The following is a 25,437-nucleotide window of genomic DNA, read 5'->3' on the forward strand; positions in this document are numbered from 1 at the left end:
AGTTTTCTACTTGCGGGGAGTGGTTTATTTTGCTGGACAGATTGGCCTTCTCTTCCTCAAGCAGACTGCTGTGTTTTGCTCCCTTTGGGTTGTTTTTTTTTTTTTTTTTTTTTTTTTTTGTGAACTTCTTAAGGGGAAAGTGTTGGATGCTGTCCTACACATTCACATGTAATTGTGTTCAAAGCTATTCATGAGCACATTCCAGTCAGGAATATAGTGGCTTAATGATAAACCATAGGCAGAAGCTTAGTTAAGTAGTACTACATGCTTCAGCCAATGGCCACAGACAAATTTATAAAATAAAACAGCAGATTTTGCAGATTTGTTGCAGGGGAGAAAATATAAAAGGCCCATATAAATAAGTAGGGCTGTAAGCAAGGCAGCCCAATTCTGTGAATACTTGCTCAAAAGGAGGTCTCACTGAATTCAGTGGGGCTTACTCCTAGGTAAATGTACAGCTAGGTAAATGTGCAGGTAAATGCAGCTTCAAGCATGATAACCACCTAAAGTTTCAACTTAAATTGAAGTTGGTCTTCAATTAATCAGTCTAAAGGTGTTTTAATGAGTGAGGTCAAGTTTTAACCAGTGATGCTGCTAACACAGCTGAATGATGCTTTGACAACTTGTAAGCATCCATTCTGTAAAGAAACAGAGACTGCAAACTATTTTATGTATGTATGTATGTAGGTAGGTATTTATTTTATTTTATTTCTATACTGCCCAATAGCCAGAGTTCTCTGGGCAGTTCACAGAAATTAAAACCACAAAGTACAATGTAGGCGCCAGGCAACCCTCTCTAGGGAGCTCATTCCACAGGTAGGGTGCCACCGCAGAAAAGGCCCTCTTCCTGGTAGCCACCCGCCTCACTTCCTTTGGCAGGGGCTCACAGGGATTCCAGCAACTAAGGACTCCAGCCAAAAGAGCTGGCTCATTTCTCTCTCTGTGCCATTCTGTTAGCTTTGAAGAGGACAGAGCTGCTGCTCTGATGTCCACCATTCTTTATCTACACCACTGCAGATGGCCATAGGGCGCTATTGCAGCTCCCAGCTCAGCTGAGGTCAACTGCATGGGCAGCCCTGCCATGCGGCGGAGTGAGGCAACTGTCGCCGGCAGCAGGTGTAGGGGAGGAGGAACAGCAGCAAGGTGTTGGAGGACAGAGAGGTGTGCACCACCTGTCTTTTGCGGCTCCCCTTAATCTGGCTGCTGCCCTCAGGTCCAGTGCAGGACATTCAGTACCGAAATGCACACTTTCGAACCGCTACGCCAACTGCACCCCATTTATCCTTAGAAATATGCTCTTCTCCCCATTTTGCAACAGAGTTCTCCCATCAAAATGTGCATACAGAAATGTATATATCAGGGAAACGTGCTCACAGAAATGTGTATATCGGTGAAAATAAATAATATGCATTCTATTTGGAAAATCGTTTGCCAAAAAACGTACATCAAGCAAAACTGCACACAAAAATGCACATATTGGGAGAAATTAACACAAAAAAATATATGAATGTTCATGCAAACTTCAAAAGAAAATCTCATGAACCAAACTTAGGACTGGGAAAATGCTCAGTGTTTGGAATGAACCAAATTTACATTAGAAAAATGAGAAACCAAGAGTAACCCAGACTGACAGATTTATCCATCCCTAGGCCAGTTGGCTTTATTTTCCTTGTGTTTTATTTTCTTTACAATACTTCTTAGCCTCTCTTCAGCCAAAGCTCTCACAGCGACTTATAAAATCCAGACGACCACAGCTGTTAACACCACAATCAAAAATCATGATCAAGCTAGGGATGTAGAGATTTTGTAAAATCCATTCCGTCTGCATTTTGTGGATTATTGGGTGCCTTTCATTCCATTGTCTGCTCATTGATGGAATAAGAGTTTCCCCAATTTGTGCAAATCTGCATTCGTGCAAATTCACGCCTGCAAAAATGTGCAAACCCCCCTCCCCAAATGTGCAAATCCCCACCATGTGCATTTTCATGCTTTAGCCTATGGGGGAAATGTGCATTTTTGGCTGGCATTTTTTTTTTATTTTACAGGGTTACAACAAAATTTGCATAAAATTCCTGAAAGTAAAAAAAAAAAAAAACCAGTTCACAAGTCCACGGAATCTGTGTAACTTGGGAAAAGCTGCTCCACTGCTGAATCCATGGGTTGGATTCATAGAAATCCGCACTCATTTGGTTCCATTGCAGATTTCACCCCTACATCAAACGACCACAGCCGAGTAGGAGCAAATGCCATCATTAAACAGCATCTGCAAATGCACAGTGCAATCCTACACATGTCTACTCAGAAGTAAGCCCCATTGCGTTCAAGTTTTAGGCTGCAATCCTATACATACATACCTGGGAGGAAGCCTCACTGAACTCAATGGGACTTACTTCAGAGTAGTGGGCAAGTATAGGAGTATTCTGTAGAGTACCCCAAAGGCCTGGGCAAGGATGACGTCCCTGCTGGTGAGGTGGTGCTGCCCTGGGGGTGCTGGGATGCCAATCTGCCTGGTATTAGAAGGCTGGTTTTGTGAATATAGCACTGGAAATAGGGGGGCCACTTAAGAATCATCAAAAAAGAGAAGAAAAGAGGACATAAATTTGCTTATAATTTGCTTATACTAATGTATATGTATAGATGCAAATTTAGAAATAATTATTATAATTTAAATAGAAATACAGCAAATCTCACATAGCGTGGAAAACTGTGACCAGGCAACCTGTGTGCCTCCCTGCTCAGTCTGTTGTTCAGGTGCTAACTGTTGCTGGGCAACAGTTCTGATGGTTCTGGAATTGGCCCAAAATAGAGGATGGTCTTCCGTAAAAGAGGACATCTGGCTACTCTAATTGGCAACCATGTTCCATGCTCCACAATGCAGCTGTGGCACTTTCCAGAAGACCGTCTTACTGATTGACTGAATGATTGATAGATCGATTGATTATGTTATTGCTTTTCTATGCAGACAGTATTGTAATGACAGTATATTTGAGAGCACTTCACCATTCTCCAGTACCACCATATATGCCTGCCCTTGCAATTACGCCCTTTGCCATTCTTTTCTTGTTCAATCCGTAGATTTACCCGTCGTTCCAAGGCTGATTAGCTTAAGTGATAAAATGTGACACATATAATATTGTCTAGGATCTACCTGCAGATAACTGGCAAGCAGAATTTGCTAAGAGGCAGGCAGAGCTAAGATAAGTGACAGCAAGAGTCTCAAGCAGAGAGAGAGAATAACAATAATAAAAAAACCCTCTAAGCTGCCAGCGCTCTCCTTCCATCAAGCTTTTAAGTTTGCAATAGAGGTGTGTTTTGTAACAGTACTAGGTCCAATTCCAGGGCCAGAATTGGGGGATTGTTAGCATTGGGCATGTGCTGAGGCCCACCCCACAAGCAGGGCCGTACTGCCTGCTCCCAGAGCCTCCTTATATCTCCCCAAGTATTTCCTGTACATTGTGTTTTTAATCCTGTTTTAATTAATTTGTTTTTATGCTGTGCTTTAACTACATTCTTAAAAACAAACAAACTGGATTTTATTGTAGCTGCCATTCGGGGGGCAAAAAAGTGGGATATAACTTTTAAAACTAGTAACTAAAAGGGCTGGAGTGTGTAATATTCAGACAGGAACTATGGGGGCCAGGGCATACCTCCATAGTCCCCCTTATGGCTACAGTCTTGTGTTTGGATGGTCCAGTGTTTGGGAGACAAGGAGCAGAACTTTGATGTATTACAGCTCTGTGCTTCTGATACCTCTCCCCTCCAGTAGGTGTTTAGATATTATAGCTATTCTTCTTTTTGTCTTTGCAGGTGATTTTCCTTACCCCACTCAACTAGCCTGGCATGGCCCCTTGCGGTAAGCAATGATACAACTTGAAGCCTACACAGACACCCAAAGCCCAAAGGAACTCTTGCCTTGCTTCCTTCTTTCCGTCACAAAATGACATGGTGCTCCTAAGGTGATAGCTGCTCTTTGCGGTCTGACAGACGCAACTTTCCAGGAGAATTTTCTTTTCCCTCCTTGCCCACAAACACATGTTCTGATGGACGGCGGACGGTGGTGACACCATGTAGATGGTCCTGAAGAGGTGTCCTAACTGAGTTGCAATGGTTTTATACACTTCCCCATTTCCCAACGGCTTTCTTTCAGCACTGCATTCTTTCTCCTGGGGCTTAATCTTCCCATGTTATTGGCTCGGAGACCGGCTCGTGGCCTCATTTGTGCCTACCACCTACGAGAAGCGCCAAAGGGGAGACGACCCATGCTACTTCCATGCCTTGTGTGTCTTCATCACCACTCCCATTTACCTAGCACTGCTAGTGGTCTCTCTTCCTTTTGCCCTGATCGGTTTCCTGTTATGGTCACCACTGCAGTCCGCTCGGCGGCCGTACGTCTATTCCAGGCTGCAGGACAAAAGCCAGATCAATGGAAGTACGTTGCTCACCGAGTGGAAGGCCACCAGCAATGGGAGAAGCTTTTGCTTTGGCAGCGCCAATGTTTGCCTACTCCCAGACTCCTTGGCAAGATTCAACAATGTGTTCAACACGCAGGCACGAGCTAAGGAAATAGGGCGGCGGATCCGGAATGGGGCAAGCAGGCCTCAGATCAAAATCTACATAGATTCCCCCACAAACACGTCCATCAGTGCAGCCAGCTTCAGCAGCCTGGTGTCACCTCAGAGCGGAGATAGCAATAACCGTACCGTCAATGTAGGCATCAAGAGGACAACGTCCATGGAATACAAAGGGGATAACTCTGGTCTGAACAACGGTGAAGATGGGAAAGATGCCAAAGCAGGAGGGGAGGCCAATGAGGGAGAAGACAGCAACACGTGCATTGTGCGCATAGGGGGAGAGGACAACGGCCACATTTCAGACCCAGATGCTGATGGCACAGGTGGGCAGGTGAATAATAGCAGGGGGCCGGCAGATCGTACTCCAGAATCAGAAGCCGAGAGCCTGAAAGGCCAAACCCCCAATCACAAGCAGAAGGAAGGGGATTCTGGGAGCCTGGATAGCTACACTGCCTCGCGAGAGTCCCTGGTGAAGGCGCGCACTGGAGATGGCCCAGTGGACCAAAGCACCGTCAACAGCAAGCTCCTCTACAAGGCCTCACTCATGAAGAAGACCTCCGTGAGAAAAAAGAAGAATACCGATGAGCCCTTTGACCACGAGATCTCTGCTTTCTTCCCTGCCAACTTGGACTTCCTGTGCTTGCAGGAAGTGTTTGACAAAAGGGCGGCAGAGAAGTTGAAAGAGCAGCTCCACCATTACTTTGAATACATTCTGTACGACGTTGGGGTCTACAGCTGCCACGGCTGCTGTACCTTCAAGTTTGTGAACAGTGGCCTGCTTTTTGCCAGTCGCTATCCAGTTATGGATGCTGCCTATCACTGTTATCCCAACGGAAAAGGAACAGACTCCCTGTCTTCTAAGGGGGCCTTGTTTCTCAAGGTAGGACTCTTTGCATATCATACCTGTTTGCGGTCCTTCAGATCTGTACACAAGAAGCAGGGCTGTGTGTATTTTGCAGGTCTGGGAGGTCACCACACAAAAGCAGTGTTTATGGCATAAGGAGGAACTGTAGCTCAGAGGTGAGCCTGGGCTTTACATGCAGGAGGTCCCTGGTTCAATCCCCAGCATCTCCAGGTAGGTCTAGGGAAGAATCCTGAATGAAATCCTTGAGAGCTCCTGCCAGCCAGTGATGATAATACTGGGCTTTGATGGAGCAATGGTCTAGCTCAGTATAAGGCAGCTGCCTATGTTTCTGTGGCATGGAATTTTAGAGCTGAGCTGAAATGATTTTTTTTGTTATTAAATCTGTTCTTTGTTGTAAAAAACAAAACAAAAAACCTTTAACATACGATTTAGAGTACTCCAAAGTTCAGGGGCTTTCTTGAGCTGGGCCTTCCTGTGTGCTAGCTGCAAAGGACTTCACAGTTCCCAGAAGCCATAAAAACCAGCACTTTCTAGTTTGGTTTTCCCATCTGAGCAATCTTCGGTGCTCAAAACCTTAATTAAAAAAACAACAATAGAGAAAAATGTTCTGTGTAATTTGCACATCTATTTGATTCACCTGTCTTGAAAATGCGCATTTCTACACAAAAATCTAAACTCACAAAACAAATTGGCTCAATTCTAGAACTTGCCACCTAGAAAATCACGTATTTTATTATATTTTCTTAAGTTTTTAGTCCTCATGGATAAGAACTCAGAGACATCTTCATACCACATGGGCTACAGGAGAAAATGTCAATTTATCTGAAACATGGAAACAGAACAGAGTGTGAAAAACAATGAAGAATGTTTTGGCAGAAATCCACTTTCCAAAGTTGGGTCACAGTCACAGTCACAGAATGCATATTATTTGTCTGCAGAATACATTCAGCCCTGACACAGTTGCTGTCAGATACCAGTGAAATCTATTATGTACACATACTGACGTTTTGTGTTGCTTTGATTCCATCATGTTGCACTTGGACATTCTCCTGTGCAAGTCTCACTGAAATGAACAGGAGCTTTAGCAAAACATTTGAGTGCTTTTCGACATCCCTTCTTCCTTTCAATGGGGCGTACAAAGGAGAACTTCCCTGTGAGTTTGGCCATCATTTATGACTTCTCTGGATTTTTAAAAATGTTTTCTATGCCGTTTTTTGTGCAAAGAACTCCATAATCCTTATTTCATTTGACTTTACAACCCTAGTCATGAGCTAGGTTATAGTTATTCCCATTTTGCAGATGGGAAATGGAGGCAAAGCAATAATGATCCAACGGAGTAGTAATTTGACCCCAGGCCCGGTGTTTCTGATTCGCTGCCCTCTTGTGATGAGGCACTTAGTCAAGAACTAAGTCTTCTGAAGTTAGGATCATTTTTACACCTGGTGTTGGGTTATTGTTTGTTGGTGGAGAGTGAGGACCCATACTGAACTCAAGTGACTGCAATCCGCATATAATTTCAGAACAATTATGATAATAATTTGCATTTAAGCACTTTTAAGTTTGGATTTTGAAATCCACCTATTCTCATGAGCTGCGGTTCCAAGAATTTTCCTCCCCAAAAACTTTTCAAGTAGGGTTTGAGAGAGAGCTTTGAGTGACAGATGGTATTTTGGAGAGGTAAACACGCAGCATGAACTAAGTCATAAAGCGAATTGTTGAAAGGAGGCGGGAGGACAAGGCATCCTAGGCAGAAAACAAACAAGTGTGTTAATTAGTTTCTTTTTAAATGCACCAAATATTTCGCACCTTCAGGGAGATGTAGGAGATGCTGTCATAGCATGACTATTTGGCCCATGGTTTGAAACAATAAAGGAAAACTGGGAAGTGAGAAAGGAAGATAGGACTAAAAAAACAGAACAGGAGAATGTGGAACAACGGAAAAGAAATTGTAGGAATACTTAGTAGGAATTGAGGGCAACTGTCATAAGATCTGCAGTGATGCAGAAAAACACAGTGGAGTATCAAGGATATTGGCGGCAAAAGCAAATATAAGTAAAAATGTTGTTGTTGTTCAGTTGTTCAGTCGTTCAGTCGTGTCCGACTCTTCATGACCCCATGGACCATAGCACGCCAGGCCTTCCTGTCCTGCGCTCACTCCCGGAGCGTGCTCAAGTCCATATTCATTGCATCGGTGATGCTATCTAGCCATCTCATCCTCTGCCGTCCCCTTCTCCTTTTGCCTTCAGTCTTTCCCAGCATCAGGGTCTTTTCCAGAGAGTTTTCTCTTCACATTAGGTAGCCAAAATATTTGAGCTTCAGCTTCAGTATGTGTCCTTCCAATGAGCACTCAGGGTTGATTTCCTTTAGGATTGACTGATTTGACCTCCTTGCAGTCCAGGGGACACCACAGTTCGAAAGCATCAATTCTTTGGCGCTCAGCCTTCCTTATAGTCCAGCTTTCACAGCCATATGTTACTACTGGGAAAAAGTAAAAATGTAAGCAGTTTTAAAAACACCAAAGCCCACTGAAATAGCACTAATGTAGCCAAATGTAGTGAAAGAGCAAGATGGACCAACTTTGGGAGGACCAATTTCACAATGTTGACACCACAGCTCTAATAACCTACTCCTGGGGTTATTAGGACCGTGCCTACAGGTGCCTCTCCTGGCACCTGCCCAGCTCCCTGCCCCTCTTGATTTTCATTTCATTTTTAAAATAATGAGCTGCTATGTGAAACGCCAGCCTCCAGAGCCATCTTTATTTTCCAGAATGCCTTTGGCATTCCCACATGGCATTCTTAGCCCAGTTACTTGCCCCTGAGCCTCATCAGTTTGCTTTCTGTGAAATGGGTGTTGGTAACGGAAAACTGTGGGCTCAAAAGAGTGGTTTTGTGTTTTGGACCTCAGACCACATGTCTGCCTTGTACTTAAGCTCTTGGGCAAGTCACTTTTCTTTTAGCCTTCTTGGAAACTGATGTTTTGTGACTGGCCACACCTACCATGGCAGCCATTTTGGGAATGGGCAAGTGCTGCATGGCAGCCATTTCACCTCTCAGAATTCCAGATTTGCCCATCTACCCAAAAAGGGACCCCTGCCCCACTCCATGAAGCCATTCACTGTAGTTCTGATCCAAAGCTTCTGAAAAAGATCTTAAAGTGCTGGTGGGAGCAAGTGATCCTTCAAGTATCCATTCAGGCATTAAAAGTCAATACCACCCATTTAAATTGGGCCCCCAGTACCACTGGGAAATATGGATGTGACCTTTATAACTGAATGGAAAGCAAGGGAAGTGAATTGGTGCCCGGATCTGGTGGTGATGCTGATTATTATTAGTAACTGGTTAAAGAATAGAAAGCAGAGAGTAGGAATACATGGTAAGTTCTCCCAATGGAGGGATGTAAACACTGGGGCCCCAAGGGATCCGTTTTGGGACCAATGCTTTTCATTTCATAGATGATCTAGAATTAGGAGTGAGCAGTGAAGAGGCCGGATTTGCTGATGGCACCAAATTCTTTTTGGGTGGTTTAAATCAAAAGGGATTGTGAGGAGCTCCAAAAGAAAAATGTTGACCCGGTGTGCAGCTGCTGTGAAAAAGTCAAATTCCATGTAAGTCAGAATTAGGAAAGGAATTGAAAATAAAACCACCAAGATCATACTCGCCTTATACAAATCTATGGTGTGATCACACTTGGAATACTGTGTACAGTTCTTGTCACCATACTTAAACAGGATATTGTAGAGTTAGAGAAAGTACAGAAAAGTGATCAAGGGGCTGGAGCATCTCCTCTATGACAGAAGATTACAGCAGCTGGGATTGTTCAGCTTAGAAAAATGGTGAGTAAGGGGAGACATGATAGAAGTGTACAGAATTATGTTTGGTGTGGAGAATGCGGAGAGGGAGACATTTTTCCCCTCTCTCATTTTTCTCCCTCTCTCATAATACTGGAACTCAATGGGGTCATCCCATGAAGCTGATTGGGAGATTCAGGACAAATAAAAGGAAAGACTTCTTCACACAGTGCATAGTTAAACTATGGAATTCATTTCCACAAGATGTAGCAATGGCCACCAATTTGGATGGCTTTAAAAGGGGATTGGACAAATTCATGGAGGATGAAGCTATCAATGGTGACTAGTCCTGATGGCTCTGTGCTACCTCCAGTATCAGAGATAGTATGCCTATGGATGCCAGTTGCTGGGGAACATGGGCAGGAGGGTGCTGTTGCACTTGTGTCCTGCTTGTGGGTAGCTGGTTGGGTATGGTGTGAACAGAATGCTGGACTTCATGGACCCTTGGTCTGATCCAGCACAGGGCTCTTCTTCTGTTCTTATTATTATTCTAGTTTTATGCAAGGGCTCCATTTTCAAGAAAATTGTCCTTTGAGAATTAGAGGTCTCTGCTTAATTTGCAAATGGGAGCTGATGCTTGGAATTCTCCAGGATTTATAGCATTCCATCTCAAGAGACTTCTTCTCTATATTCTTCTCTATATGTGCATGTGAACCATTCACAGTGCTGATTATGGACAAGGGACAGAAAGTGCAGCCAAACATTCAAGTGAAAGCTTGGACAGTAGGAGTGCCAACAGCTGCCCCGTCTCATAAACAGCCAGATTCACATCACAGTAAAGTCAACATAACTGGGTTTATTGTGATGGTTGATTCCTGTTGCCAATGAGTTTGCAATGGCTCCATTTTCCTTGTCTACGTACCTGCTCTCTCCCTCCCTCCCTCCCTCCCTCCCGCCCGCCCTCCTTCCCTCTCTGATATGTGTTTGTGCTATGATTCTGTGGGGGCATACGAAAAGGGCAACATAAAATACTGGGCAGAAAAATCAGCTTCCTCATCTCAGCTCTCTTTTCTCTTCTTTCTTAAAAGCAAATTCCTAGCCCCTCTGGCTGCAAAGATATGCTTGAAAAAGTATAGTTAATGCTTGCTGAAATCTCAGAAGCCAGAAGATGAGTTGAATGACATTTCCAGTAGCCAGCATTGCACCACTCCCTATCAATAGCAAAACTAGAACAAACAATGCAAAATATGAGAGACTGTGCACATTTTCTTACTTGGCCTGATCCACACAGGCCAGACAATCCCATTTTGATGGTTCCTGCTCATGGCAAATGGATTGCCAGACTCATCTTGCCAGGTATAGAAACAAATGTATTTATCTGATCAATTTGAAGACCACTTACCATATCAAAAAGATACTTTGTAGTGGCAGAGTGCAGTTTTACCAAATGACTATATGTAGGTTGAGAGGAGCAGTGAAATAATGCAGTTTCTGTTTGTCGCAAACGGCCCCGTGGCCTGTTTGCCACATTCGGGGTGTCACTTGGAGGAGGTAGGGGAAATCTGTCCATTTTGGTTTTAGTTTCCATGTTTCCATTCTTAAGGTCAGTTTGTCCCAAACTTGGAGGATTTCTGTTTAAAAAAGAGGTTTGCATGAAAATTCATACACATTTTTGTGTTCATGAATGTATGCAGTTGTGCCTATTTTGCAAGCAATTTTCTGAATATAATACATTTGGAATGTTATTTCATGAATATGCACATTGTTGATGTGCACTTCCCCTAATATTTGTACTTTTGTACAAATTGTATGCATTTTTTTATTCAAGAATTCCATTGCAAAATTTGGAAATGTGTGATGTTCAAACAATAGCTGGGTTTCGATTCACATATTGTTTCAAAAATATGAAATTAGGTTAGATTGCATTGAAATGTGAATGAAACAAATTTCTTCCCCATCCTTAGCTGCTAATGGAGCTGCCTCTAAAATTTGCAATCAGCAGAAATTGGGGTGAATATAGAGATTCCAAACACTCAGCATATAACTACAAAACCTACCTTACGAAATCTACAATGCTTCCATGGTCAAGCCTAGAACACCCTTCTCCAACCTGGCACCCTCCAGATGTGTTGGACTACAACTCCCATAATCCCCAGCCATCCTGGCCAATTGAGATTGTGGGAGTTGTAGTCCAACCCATCTGGAGGGTGCCATGTTGGGCAAGGCTGGGCTAGAACATTCCAGAAGCATCCCAATGTTTTTTGTTTTTGTTTTCAATGCTGTCATACCCTCATCCTGAATTGTATCAATATCTGTATTCTCATAATATTGAGACTAATCCCCGCCCCCTAAAATCACCATCCCTTTTGGAGACAGAGAATTTGAGGAGGCATTTTTGGGCTGGAGGGGTGAAATCCTCCTTTGGGGCAGGAGTCACCAGTAGCACTAAGGGAAAAGCAGCTTCTATCTTCATTGAGAGCTTTGGGGAAATGGGAATCTGTGCTTGTGGTGACCACAACTGCAGTGTCAGCAGCCTAGCAGCCATTTCGATTCTCCCATAACGTCTCCAGAGATTCTAAAATAAGAAAGAAGCCACTCTTTCACTGCTGTTAAGGGTGACCCCTCCATTTGGAGGGGAATGTTCTGGAGTATTTCACAGCCATCCAAGAAAATTGGCAAAATGTGTGGGGAGTGAATTTTGCATTCCACCGATGGCCATTTGTGCCATCAGGACAGGACTTTGGGGCTGAAGTACAGGGATCGTGTGCAGGGCAGGCCTTCCACAGGTGGCTGGTGGCAGTCCTGGGTCACCCACAGAAGGCCTGCTTTGGATGCTCCCCATTGTCTCCACTCAGTGGAATGAGCAGGAGGGTCCTCAAATGTATCAGACCTGCTGGACCACTTTTTGAAGTAAGGGAAGTACTATGCGTTACTGCCTGGAGGCGGAGGCGGGGGAACGCAAGACCGTTCAGTTCAGAGGCTAAAATTGCCTGACTGTGCCCAAACTTCCAAGGGTTCTCTACTAGAAACTTCCAAGGGTTCTCTACTAGTACTTTGGCTCACTACGGAAACATGGCCATCACCATGCGTCAGTGCCAAACACACTTCAGCTGCATCCTTGCAATATTCTCTCTAACGTTCACACTGCACTCTTTGATTCTGTGAGGCGGTGAAACCATGACTCAGTGGTGAACTATGTCCAAGTGGGAAGAGGTTCTTGGTGCTTAATAGTGGGAACTTCTGGCCAGTGGTGGAAGAAGAAGAGCTTAGGGGATGGGGGGGGCGCACTGAAGCTCTTTCAGCCTGACAGCCAACTTCGATTTTAGAGAAGCTTCCGAGGGCTCCATTCCGCAGGTTAGCAGGGCTGAAAGCAAAGGGGCCCGGGGCCCAAATACCAGCATACTGTAGCTCAGAGCTCTTCCTGCCAGTCACTAAGCCTTGGGAGAGGCGTTTCAGCCTTTTTAGAATGGGCAGGAAGTTACACAAAGCCAGGAAACCACCAAATGATGGGTGTGTGGGGGGGGACAGACCAGGGGAAGGAGATATGGCCATCTAAGAAAGCCCAGAGGGCCAAAATGGAATTCTGGGTGGGCTGGATTTGGCCCCTGCACCTGTGGTTCTGCACCCCTGATTTATGCAGAGGGTGCAAAGAGCCCCAAAGCACCCAGTAGTGCTATTGCCCATGAATGTGCCGATGCTGCTCACTCCCCAGGGGCCACGTTGCAGCATAAGTAGGGGGCTTATACCTCTGCGTGTCTTCCTCAGCATCGTCTTCTACAGTGCCAATGGCTCTCTGGGATTTTAGGAAACAGCAAGAGGGGGAGGCACGCCTGTGTCCCAAAACAGAAGAGAGAGTATTCTCAGGTGCCTGGAAAAAGCATTTATGGTGGCCCAGTGTATCTCAGAAAGGACTTTCCTTCCTCAGGGCCAACGTCTCTTTTTCCATATGTGGCTCAAATAAGCTTTCCAGTGCTTCTGCTGTCTTAAAGTGCCCAGAAGAAGCATTGGAAGGATTCGTCACATCTGGGAAAAGGTAAGCAGCCCCTGAGGAACGAAAGTCGTTTCCCAGACGCGATGGGCATAATACAAAATTTTCAGGCACCTGAGAGTATTTTCTCTCCAGGGCTTCAGGCAGGTATCTTTCCCAGCTTTATCTGGAGAAGCTGGGGATTGAATCTGGGACCTTCTGCATGCAAAACACGTGCTCTACCACTGAGCTACGGCCCAACACATCAGACAGGACAAGCCAGCTTCCACTGTTCCTGAGTCAGAACATTTGTCCATCTATCCAGCTCAAGACTGAGATGGATGGATAGTCCAGTGCTCTGACTCAGGAACATTGTGTCAGGTTTCCCGATCCCTCCAGCACACACACTCAGGCAATCTGACACCGGATACCCAAATCAGTGAGATTTCTTTATTGCAGGAAATTCCATGGCAAAAGATTAATAGTTACACTCTTCAGAAATCATATAGCTGATGGTCAGTAGCTATAGGCTGTATGTAATTCCAGAACAGTCCAAAGCTAAACACTCCTACAGTGACTGAGATCCTCATCAACATGGTTTCCCTGGTGCCATCTCCATGGTTCTGAACACAAGGGAAGGGACTCTGGATTCTTGGCATAACTAACCCAGGCAATCCTTATACGGGGTTCCAAACCCCAGACAAGGAATGGGAATAATCCCTGGAATGGCCCCTCAGGCAATCAAGGGATAAATTCTTGAAAGGCCTAAACAAAACCACACCCATAGAGAGTCTAGCTTTGAATCTTTTGTTGATAACTCCAGGCTACGTGGTTGAGGCCTATCAAGGTCAAGGGTAAACCCAGACATGCAGGGAGTTCCATGCCACCGCTTCCACATTGGTAACTGCTTGCATCCAGGCAGAGGTAAGTCCAAAAACCATAGATCAAACCCAGCCTACCAGTACGCTGAGCTGGCGACAAACAAAGACACACAATCCACAGCAAATGAGAGCTGAAGTCTATGAAAAGCCTCACCATACTTTTCATGGCAAGTCTTTAGCAATCCAAAATTCCAATTAAGGGAGTGTCCATGTGCAGAGTGCCTCCAAAAGCCCAGACGATGATGGATCGAAACAGAGAAGGGCAATGAAGATGAGAAGTTCCCAGCAAAGGCTCTTCACCTTTGCATCAACTTAAAAGGGAAGGCGTGATTGTAAGACACTCCCTCCGGATCACGTGACAGACAAAGGCCTTTAGCCTTTCAGCAAGGCCCCTGTTGCTGCTCAGCCCTCCAGCAGTGACGCTTCAACCTGGGTGACCCTTCTGCAAACCCCACCCCACCTCTGTCAGGTTCTCACGGACAGCTTCCAGCCTCCCTGCCTGCCAAGGCCAAACCAGCAGGTAGACAGGGAGCTGGGTGACTCCCTCTGGCTCTGCTCTGAGAACGGTGGCAGAGAGAAACTCACACAGATTCTGACATCCCAGAGGCTGAGTAGGCCCAAGCCCTGCCAGGCGACTTCTGATCAATACTGGCTATCGCCTACAAGGCCCACTGCAGTCCTGAACCTGGAGCCCCTGACTCACTGGAAGCTGTCCTGTCCTGTCCGATGTGTTGGGTCATGGCTCAGTGGTAGAGCACATGTCAAGACTGACTATCCTGACGTGCAGTAATTCCCCAGAGTTGCAGACAGGGAGTCTTTCCAGCTCCATCTGGAGATGCCACAGAGATGGAAGCTGGGACTTTCTGCTTGCAAAGCAGGTCCTCTGCCACTGAGCTACAGCCCCTGGGAGCATCCGCACCAGGCAGTCGCTGTCCACTGCTGACATCCAGTGGTGCCTGCCAATAAGCACCTGCCCCCTTGCCCCCCAGCCACCACTCAGAAATGGTGGCCGAGCAGCGCATCCTTCTGCCATCCCATGCACCATCGAGGGGGAGGTGTGAATATCTCTTCCTACTTGCCATATAGAGGTTCCCTCAGTAGAAGTCATGATGCAAGCCACTGCTTGCGTTCCTTCAGCACAAGCAGATGTGTAGGGCAGGGATGGGACTGCTGGACTGCAATGCCCATCAGCTGCTGGACTGCAATGCCCATCAGCTATAGCCAGCATCAGTGGGGACTGGTGTCTCCGATTTCGGTGGGTCTGTGAATCCATTCCGGGTTTCGATCAGAATCTGCCAGAACTGTAAAGAATCTCTCCAAGGTTCTGGACCCTCTCCCCAAAATAGACTCAGTACCTTGGATAGCTAATTTAGAGTTCTGGCTGGTTTTGACCAAAACCTAGAATGGATACATTGCCCCACTGAAATCAGAGCCACCAGCCTCCACTGGCCAGTATATTGAGGGATGATAGGAATTGCCCTCTAACAATGTCTGGAACGCCACATGTTCTCTGGTGGGAAAGCAGGAGAGGGCCTTCTCGGTGGCTGCCCCAAGGCTCTGGAACTCCCTTCCCAGGAGGCGAGAGTGGCACCCTCCTTTATATGCTTTCGTAGACATGTAAAAACTTTTTTGTTCCAGCAGGACTTTGGGGATAACTAGTCTGGACCTGTGAAAATATGAAGTCTGGATACTATTTTTGTTGTGGTGGTTGTCTTTTAATGTTTTGATATTTTTACAATTTTAATATTGATGATTTAATTATATTTTTAACTTTTGTACACTTGTATTTATATTTCTATTTATAGGTTTTAATTGTACAAGTTTTAATGTTGTAAAGGCGCCTTGAGTCCCAGTATTGGGGAAAAGGAGGGATATAAATATAATAATAATAACAACAACAACAACAACAACAACAATGAGAGAGCCAGTGTGGCATAGTGGTTGAACTGCTGGACTGGGGCTCGGGAGATCTGGGTTCTAGTCCTCACTCGGCCATAACGCTCCATGGGTGACTTTGGGCAGGTCACTGACTCTCAGCCTAACCTACCTCACAAGGTTGATGTGAGGATAAAATGGAGAGGGGCAGGACCGTGTAAGCCACCTTGGGTTTCTTGCAGGAGGGGAAAAGGCAGGGTATAAATTTCATAATAAATAAATAATACATAAATGTGATGCTCCTTTATAGTCAAACTATTTTTGGTCCATCTAGCCCAGTTTTTTTCTCCGCTGATGGGCAGTCAGTGTAAAGCCCAATTCTTTTGCTGTACTGGGCTTTCGTAAAACAAGCAAAACATCCCCCAGAATCTGGGTATTGCTCATGCCTCTGACAGTCTGACTCCCCTTCAGCATGTGTGAGTATATTAAGGATTAAGGGATTAAAAACCAGTCTGCTTCCAGCAGTCTGAAGCTGAGTCATTGATTTATTACCCATCTAGGCAAGCCTGCAACCATTTTTTCCTGTCCCCCTTGCAGGCAAGTTAGCCTCTTTGCCAGCTATCAAGAGGACTGATAGACTTAATTATTGATTCCAAGTCGTCACTAAACTCACAATGAAGCTGGAATGAGCATCCCCATTGAGTATTAGGACTCTGAGGAAACCAGACTGGTGAATCTGGCCCAGATCAGCGAGCCTGGCTGGAAAGCATTCGGTCAACATCTGTGCAGTTTCAAAATCCTGCACAGGGCACTTTAAATTAAAGATTTAACATGCTGAGTGCAAAATTGCTCATGCTTAAATCTCAATGAGAGATAGCAATGAGAGTCAGCAAACCATACTGAGCCTTGGGTCTGCTGTGCATGCCAAACTTGCCAATTTGTTGTTGCTGGATCTAAAACAGGTGTGGGGAACCTTTTCCAGCTGAAAGACTGGGAAAGGTCTCAGGGGCCATATTCCATCTGTAGGCGGGGCCAAAGACGAAATGGGTGTGGCCAAGGTTAGAGTGGGCAGGGCCAAAACGTGATGATTGCCAGTTTTTAGCCTACTCAGAAGTAAGCAGGACCAGACTTCTGCATGCCTAGTCAAATGTAAGCGGGACTGAATCACCCAGCAGCACACTCAAATAGCATCCCAAATACCAACCCTCTGCATGACTGATGACAAGTAATCAGAGCAAGACTCTGCAGGACATGCCTCAGAAGTAAGGAGGACTGAATTACTCAGCAGCTTCCTTCCCAGGCCCTGTCCCCACCCCCTCTACCAGCAGGGAAAAGCTCTTATCTCTAATCATCAGCTGATCAGAGATAAGAGCTTTTCCCTGCAGGGGAGAAGGGGCAAGTTCTGAGGAATAAGCTGGTGGGATGGATGGGGGTTCCCCATCTCTGGTCTGAAGAATGATGAATCATGAAGTGACATGAGTCTAAGGAGGTTTTTATTGACTTGAACAAGTCTCCATGCCAAATCATAAAATTAAAGGAATCCCAAAAGTCCAGTGTAGTGGTTAGAGCTACCTCCCCAAACTTGGCCCCCTCTGGATATTTTGAACTACAGCTCTGATAATCCCAGTTCAAATCTCTGCTCATGCACAAAGCTGGAAGCCCTTGGATGTAACTTGGTTGCAATGCTAGAAGGTGGACCTCTTTCTGTCATCCTGACCTTTTCAGTCTCAGGGCATGGAAACCTTGTGGAAGTTAAGTAGGAGTGGGTCTGGGTGCGAGGGAGACAGTCTGGGACCCCTGTGTACACTGCTTTCATCATGGAAGAGTGGTGGGATCTAAATGTAATCTATAACAACAAAAGAAGATGTGAATCTGTCTGTCTGTCCATCCATCAGTGCCATAGCACCAAGACCATGAAACCTAGACACCTGAAACTTGTCGTTCCTACTAAGCAGGCCCTAGAGGTGTGTGTTTCTGGGTTATTTTGTTTTTTAAATGCACTAATTAATTTTAATTAATTCAGGGCGCAATCCTATGGCCGCTAGTCAGCGGCTAGATGGCCATAGGATAGGTTGGTTCCTGGGAACCGACCTCAGAGCCCACGATCTGAGGTTGGTTCCCTGAGAACCGACCTCCACCCCCTCCTGTGCTGCCTCATAGGCAGCGCGGAACGGCCCCGCACTCCTAAGAGTGCGGAGCGGCGAAAACAGGGTGTTCCTGGGGCTGGGCCGGGCTGGGGGGCAGTGGAAGTGCCTTTCTGATGCTTCCTACGCATTGTCCGGCATCCTCCCTCCCCCTGCCCCGCTCTGCCTTCCCGTGGCTAGACAGCCAAAATCAGCTGTCTAGCTGCGAACGCAGGTTGGCTGAAGCGTGGAGGGAATGATCCCCTCCGCACTGTTCTTGCCCTGCATTGGATAGGCCTCTGAGTTCAGAGGTGGCCACCTATCCCGACAGGATTGCGCCCTCCGATGTGTTCTTGCGGTTGAAGCCTGCAGTAACCTCTTCAGTCACTAGGCGCAGACCACCCTAACCAGCACATAGATTTGCAGTCCGTACTGTTTGAAGCCAGGGGAGATCAGTAGGCCAATAATTATATGCCTGTCCCCTCCCCTCCCCCCACTGCTGTGGGGCAGGCCCCCTTCAGGGGAGCGGATTGGACAGATCCCTCCCTCAGGGGCTTATAGGGGTGCACCACGTAGGGGGCATGTGTAGGGGTGCCCGTGGGTATGGCTTCCTTCAGATGGGGAAGGCACAATGTGTCCCACTCTGCCAGCTGCATGCGCTTGCCCGAAGGCTTTGCCGCATCAAACGGGGAGCTATTCCTTTGATTCCTTTGCCGCATCAAACGGGGAGCCTGTGCGAAGCTGGGCCCTTTTGCTAGTCACGAAAATAAAAACAGCTCATGTAATGCTAGGCAGTGGAGGAGGGTGGCTCCGATGTCACTGCGGTGGTGGATCTGTTCCGGGTTTCAGTCAGGACCAGTCAGGACCAGATCCTTTAGTGTTCTAAAGTGGATTCACCTCCCCACTGACATCGGAGCCACCAGCCTGCACTGATGCTAGGGGACGGTTGTTCAGCTGTGGAGAAGGAGGGAGTCCAAAATTACCTTGGCGCTGGTGCAAGCCTCTTGAGTGAGCTGTTATGGATCTCAGCTGTCCTACTGATCATTCAGAAATAGGGCTGGACAAATCCAGAGAGCTTTCGTGGCCGTTCCAAGTTGTGCGCCCCCCCCTTACACTTGTGCCCGTCCATCCTGGGAATGTCCGTGTCAGCTTTTAAAAATCAAGCCTGCCGTCTTCTTCCTAGGCGGTAATCTAAATATTTTATATACACACAGTGCCTCTGCTAATGCAAGACTTGGCTGGAATCCACACTGACTGGATGCACTAGAACAGGCTTCCCCGACCTGGGGCCATGCTGGCTGGGGGTAATGGGACTTGTAGTCCAACACATCCAGAGGGCATTGGGTTGGAGAAAGCAGTGGTAGAATTTCAGGACAGAATAAGCGGGAAGCGTCTCTTGCCTCTGGTTATGAATATCTCTCCCGTTACTTTTCATTTTGCTTTATTCCTGGGAAGAAGCGTGGTAGTGAGAACTGGGGGCTGGGTTGCCTGTCAATTTATGAAGTAGTCATTAGAACATAACAAGAGCCCTGCTGGATCAGGCCAGGGGTCCATGTAGTCCATCATCCTGTTCACACAGTGGCCAACCAGCTGCCGACGGGAAATCCACAAGCAAGACATGAGTGCAGCAGCACCCTCCCAGCTTCCACCACCTCTAACAAGTGTCTGACACAGGAATGATGCGTGCGAAGCTTTCCCAAGCACAGACATATGCAAGCCAGGAAAGGATTCCTTGCTTAATCTCTGCATGTCTGGCTGCTGTTGAATTTGCTCCTCCCATTTCTCCTAACAGCACACTTGTTCTCTGAGCGCCAGTCCTTAAGTGCCAGTATGGTGCAGTGGCTAGAATGTTGGACTGGGGCTCGGGAGATCCGGGTTCTAGTCCCCACTTGGCCATGAAGCTCACCGGGTGACTTTGGGCCAGTCACGGACTCTCAGCCTAACCTACCTCACAGGGTTGTTGTGAGGATCAAATGGAGAGGAGGACAACCATGTAAGCTGCCTTGGGTTCCTTGCAAGGGGAAAAAAAGTGGGATAAAAATGTAATAATACAATGAGACAACACCAACCAGGAACAAGAGGGAAGTAGCAGCAATCTCAGGGGAGCTCCCAGGTTTGTACACACACACACACAACCCTGTATTGAAAAAGTTTAGGCATGGGGACTCTCAGAACAACCCAATGAGGACTAGACTTGCTCAGTAGCTGCAGACACTGAGTGTCTGTTGGAGGGGGCGGGGGGTATGGAATGGCGTATCCTGGAAATGGCATGGCTGGTTGGCTGGCACTCCACATTGCAAAAATTTTTTCAAGGCCCCACTGTATTTAATATCTGTATTTGACACCCAATGATTTCAGTTATTTCAGAGTTGCCAAATGACTAGAAAAACACCACCTTGCCCTGCTCTTGTGTCTTTAACAGGGGCGCAGAAATCAGCAGGTGACTTTCTTCATAGCATAGAGTTTAAATCATCGCCACTAACTGTCGCACATGAATGTGCTGTTAAAGGGGTTCCTTCAAACATTGACAGGTCTATTATCAAATACCAAATTTGGCCTTGCCAAATAGTACATGCCATTGCATGTCAATGATCAAATACTGCAGAGTGGGGTAAACAGGTACAAAAGAGGGCAGGGCTTTTACATCTTTAAAACCTGTGTAGAAGAGGGAATTTCAGTAGGTGTAGCTGAAAACATCACAGCTGCTGAAATCCCCTCTTTTGTAGACCTATTAAAAGTGCAGGAGTTCTTTCCTCTTTTGTAACTGGCTGCCCAACTCTGCAGTATTTGAGAGTTGACATTCAATGGCATGTAGTATTTGGCAAAGCTGAGTTATTGTTCAGCTCATGGCTAATAAGCCATCCCATATTTTGGCCAATCGTTCCTTTTTCAAGGCATCTACGATAGTGGCTTTCACCACATCTAGGCCAGAAGACAATCCAGCAGTGTGCAGAAAAGCAACCAGCAAGAGATTACAGCTACTCCCACCATTTTATGCTTCCATTTAATTTTCTTTTAACGTGTTTAAATAATGTATTAATTTGGCGGAACTAACATAGGTGCTTTGTCAAGCACGAGAAAGCTCTACAGGCAAGAGAGCAAGAATGCCGAACTCATAAAAAGGGGATTTCTACAAATCTCGCTCAGCCCCAGTTTGGAGCCAAATATGCAGCAGGCACTTGGCATTGGAGAAAAACAAAAAATACATTTCCAAAGCTTAGAGGAGAATGTGGCTTTTGTCTTCCCCTCAGGGTAATTGGCAGGCTACTCTCAGAAAAGGCTGCACCTGTGTCGTCAGAGACCCATAGCGGTGGCATAAGTAATCGAAATGCTTGCTGGGAGGGGTTCACGTTTTAAACCATATTGCATAGGATTGAAGAACATCCAGCAATTGCTAATAAAATGCCCACTAGCAGCTGGAAACGATGTGAAAAATGGGGCTCTATGGGCCATACTAGGTGTAGGGATGTCAGAGAAATCTGCAACAGAACAAGATGAGTTCAGATTTTCATGAATCTGACCCACAGATTCCACAGCAGACCAGCTTTTCCCCTGTTGGGTGGATTCTGTAAACTGACAGACTGGTTTTCTAACTTTAATGCAAATTTCATCACAGAAAAATACACAAAATAAAAAGCAGCCAAAAGTATGCATTTTCCCCCATAGGCTAAAGTGTGAAAGTGTGCATTTGGGGGAATTTGCACATTTTTGCACATGCAAATTTGCGCAACTGCACATTTGCGCAAATTCAGGAAAGAAATCTGATTCTGTTGATGGGTGGACGATGGAAAGAAAAGGTGCCTAATAATCTGCGAAACACAGATGGAACAAATCCATACATCTGTTACTAGGTGCAGAATGTGTCACTTTCTGTGGCATCAAAATGAGAACTTTCTGCCCCAGCTATCAGTGAACACAGGTATGGTGTGCAGGAGAAAGAACTGGATCACATTGCGGCAGAGGGGATTAAAGTCTAATGGGGCTTCATGTCCCTCTCTTTACCTCAGTGGTTATAGGCTCCTACTGATGGGTTCTGTCTCAAATTCTAGCAGCTGGTTTTGCCACCCTTCCCACCCCATTGACTTCATTTTTTCTTTCTGCCCATTTTTTTTTTTAACTTCTTGTGATGTAGTTAGGGATGCTGGAGAAATTTGAGATGGATTAAAATGAGCTTGGATTTCTAAGAATCTGACCTGCAGAATCTACTGTGGAGCGCCCCCCTGAGGCCATGCAGAGTCCATGGACTTTCAGATGATTTTTACTTTCCCAAAATTTACACAAATAAATCTGTAGAAAAATATGTAAGTTTCTGCTGAGGAAATGGAATGGGGGACAATACACTAAATGTTACATACTGAGGTAGATTATGTGAATGCTTATGTAAATACGTACATAAATATTTACGTAATTATTTCCGTATTTTTTCACATCACGAAAAAAATTTGCATCCATCTGTGGGTGGATGACAGAACAAAAGGCACTTGACAATCCGCAAAACACAGATGGAGCAGATTTTACTAGGGATGGTGGAGAATTTCTCCACAAATCTCCGGGAGGCTGAATGCCAACGCATTCGGCCCCCCGAAATTGGTGGGGAAATTCTCCACCACCACCCCGCCACACCCCGGGATGGGACTTACCTCGCGCGAATGTCCCTCTCGGCGGCAGGTCCCGGCGGCGGTTCGGCAGCGGTTCAGCGGGGGCGGGGGCAGCGGCCGGTCTTCCGACTGGCTGCCGCCACCGCCATTTCCCCGTAAAGTTTAAAAAAAAAAAAAGTGATAGGCTACGTAACTATTTATGTAGCCTATCACGGCTAGATTTTCAAAGTCAGCCATGATAGGCTACGTAAATCTTTACGTAGCCTATCACGGCTGACTTTGGGGGAAAAAAGCGCATACGCAAATGGCGGCGCCCATGGGCACCGCCATTTGCGTTCCTTATTTAGGCATGGGTAGTCTACGTAAAGATTTACGTAGACTACAGCGAAAATAAGGGCAATGCTATTGCGTTGCCCTTATTTTTGCCGTAGTCTACGTAAATCTTTACATAGACTACCCATGCCTAAATAAGAAACACAAATGGCGGCACCCATGGGCGCTGCCATTTGCGTACGCGCTTTTTTTTTTTTTTCAAAGTCAGCCGTAATAGGCTACGTAAAGATTTACGTAGCCTATCACGGCTGACTTTGAAAATCTAGCCGTGATAGTCTATGTAAATCGTTACGTAGCCTATCACGTTTTTTTTTTCCAATTTACTTTTTTTATTTCACGGCCGGGGAGACGGGGCGCTCCCCCCCCCGGCCTGAATTTCGGCTGGGAGTGGCAGGGCGCCTCCCCCCCGCCAAGAATTTTGGGGGGAGAAACGGAGTGCCTCCCCCCCACTGCGAAGCAAGCTGCGGGACCAGGTAAGGGACTTTCGTCCATCCTTAGATTTTACACAGTCTGTACATCCCTAGGTGTAGTCAGTTTCAGTGGAGGCTGGTGGGTCCGATTTCAGTGGGGCTGTGGATCCATTCTGGATTTCAGGTAGAATTAGCCAGAACTCTAAAGTGCTGAACCCTACCCCCAAAATAGTGCTGAACCCTACCCCCCAAATCCAAGGTGCTGAACCCCACCCCCAAACTAAGCTTAGCACTTTGGAGAGCTCCTTTCGCATTCTGGCTCATTCTGATTGAAACCCAGGATGGATTCACAACTCCACCAAAAACAGAGCCACCAGCCTCCAGTGGTCAGATTAGGACTAGAAAGAGCCAAGTAGGGATTAGGGATTGTGCAGGCACCTGATTCAGTCTGGGAATCTGGCAGAACCATCCCTGCCTACACCCCTGAGCAGCGCTCGCCAAGCCCCTGCCCCTGCTCGCCCCTTGCCCACACTCAGTGAATGGCCTGCGCTCACCCTGGTGGCCTCGTTGAGCTTCACGGTTGCCATTTTTTTAGAAATAAAATGGCAATCGCAAAAATGTGCATATTCGCACACATGCGAAAATGCACATTTTTGTGAATGCGCATATCCGCGTATGCAAAATACACATTTTGTGAATGCACATATTCACATGTGCGCAAAAATGTGTATTTCCCCCCAAAATACACATGTTTGTGCACACACAAATATGCACCTTCACAAAAATGCGCATTTCACTAATGAGAATGTGTGCATTCACAAAATGTGCATTTTCATGCTTACAAAGACATGTGCATTTTTGCAATCACCATTTTATTTTTTTTAAAAATGGTGACCACAGAGCTCGATAAGGCCACTGGGGTGAGTGCAGGCTGCTTGCCAAGTGTGGGAGGAGCTCAAGTGTGGTCCGGAGAGCGGCAAGCAGGGGCAGGGGCTGGGCAGTGGGCAGGCATCCGGAGAACCCAGACAAGGGTGAGTTCACACATTCCTAGTAGGGATGGATGAATTTCTCAGTTTCAGTTTCTCTCCACTTCTCATTTTTCCAGTGTTCAGTTTCTTACGTCCATAATGCTGAGAATTTTAAAAACAGGTTTACATAAAACTTCATCAGCATTTTTGTGCACATAACATACACATTTTTTGCAAGCAATTTTCCTAATGGAATGCATTATCGAATGTTGTTTTCCCTAGTGTAAACATTTTTGTATTAATATTTTGACTGGAGAAATGCATTGCAAAATTCAGAGACGTGCGAATTTGCGGGGATAACTGAGTTTTCGATTCACAGAGTTGATCAAGAGTGCAAAATTAGATAAGTTCGCGTTAAAATTAAAATGTGAACTGAATGAATTTCTCCACCATCCCTAGACCAGGCTCAGACCACCACTCAGCCATGTACCCTGGGCCAGTCACTTTCTTGGTCTAACCTACCTCACAGGGCTGTTGTTAGGATAGCAGTGCCACCTTGAGCTCCTTAGAGGAAAGGCAGGATATACATTGAATAAATCACTGTATATAAATAAAACTGCATTCTAAGTACCTTTGACAGTTACATGAGAGACAGCAGAGCAACCAATGGGGCATTCCCTATGCGTCGCATCTCCATGCTGGGCATTGGCTTCCCCTGTTGCAGAACAGTATATCAAGATGTGCCAGCCTCTTGGAACAAGCAGGTTGCCAGCTATACAGAGGGACAAGCTTGACATGCCCTGGCCATGCTGTGGACCTTCCTGTGGTCTGCGTAGAACTGGGACCATGGTAGGTCCTGCCCTCTGCACCTGCTGGAGAGGCATGCAGAGGAAAATGAGCAAAATTCACCAGCTGCAACATATGCTGTTTCAGCTCTCATTCAGGCACGTGGCTGCATTATCCATGGTTGGTGTCCATATGTCAGGGACAGTGTCAAGGGTAGGCATGGTTGGGCACCTGCTGAGGACCCATACCCATGCAGGGGCCCAATGACAA

The 25,437-nt window shown here is 46.1% G+C and overlaps 1 protein-coding gene across 1 annotated transcript in view; it reads left to right on the plus strand.

Moving 5' to 3' along the window:
* The first annotated feature begins 4,104 nt into the window (after positions 1-4,104).
* The window catches only part of SMPD3 (sphingomyelin phosphodiesterase 3), an 80,040-nt gene continuing 58,707 nt past the window's right edge, over positions 4,105-25,437 (plus strand). The window contains exon 1 of the mRNA XM_084812449.1: positions 4,105-5,451. Coding sequence (XP_084668575.1) covers positions 4,105-5,451 — 1,347 coding nt within the window. The remainder of the gene's footprint in view (positions 5,452-25,437) is intronic.

This window comes from Heloderma suspectum, chromosome 8 (genome assembly GCF_057233095.1).
Source record: "Heloderma suspectum isolate Gila_16-S chromosome 8, 16-S_ref, whole genome shotgun sequence".
In the NCBI taxonomy this organism is placed as follows: domain Eukaryota; kingdom Metazoa; phylum Chordata; class Lepidosauria; order Squamata; family Helodermatidae; genus Heloderma; species Heloderma suspectum.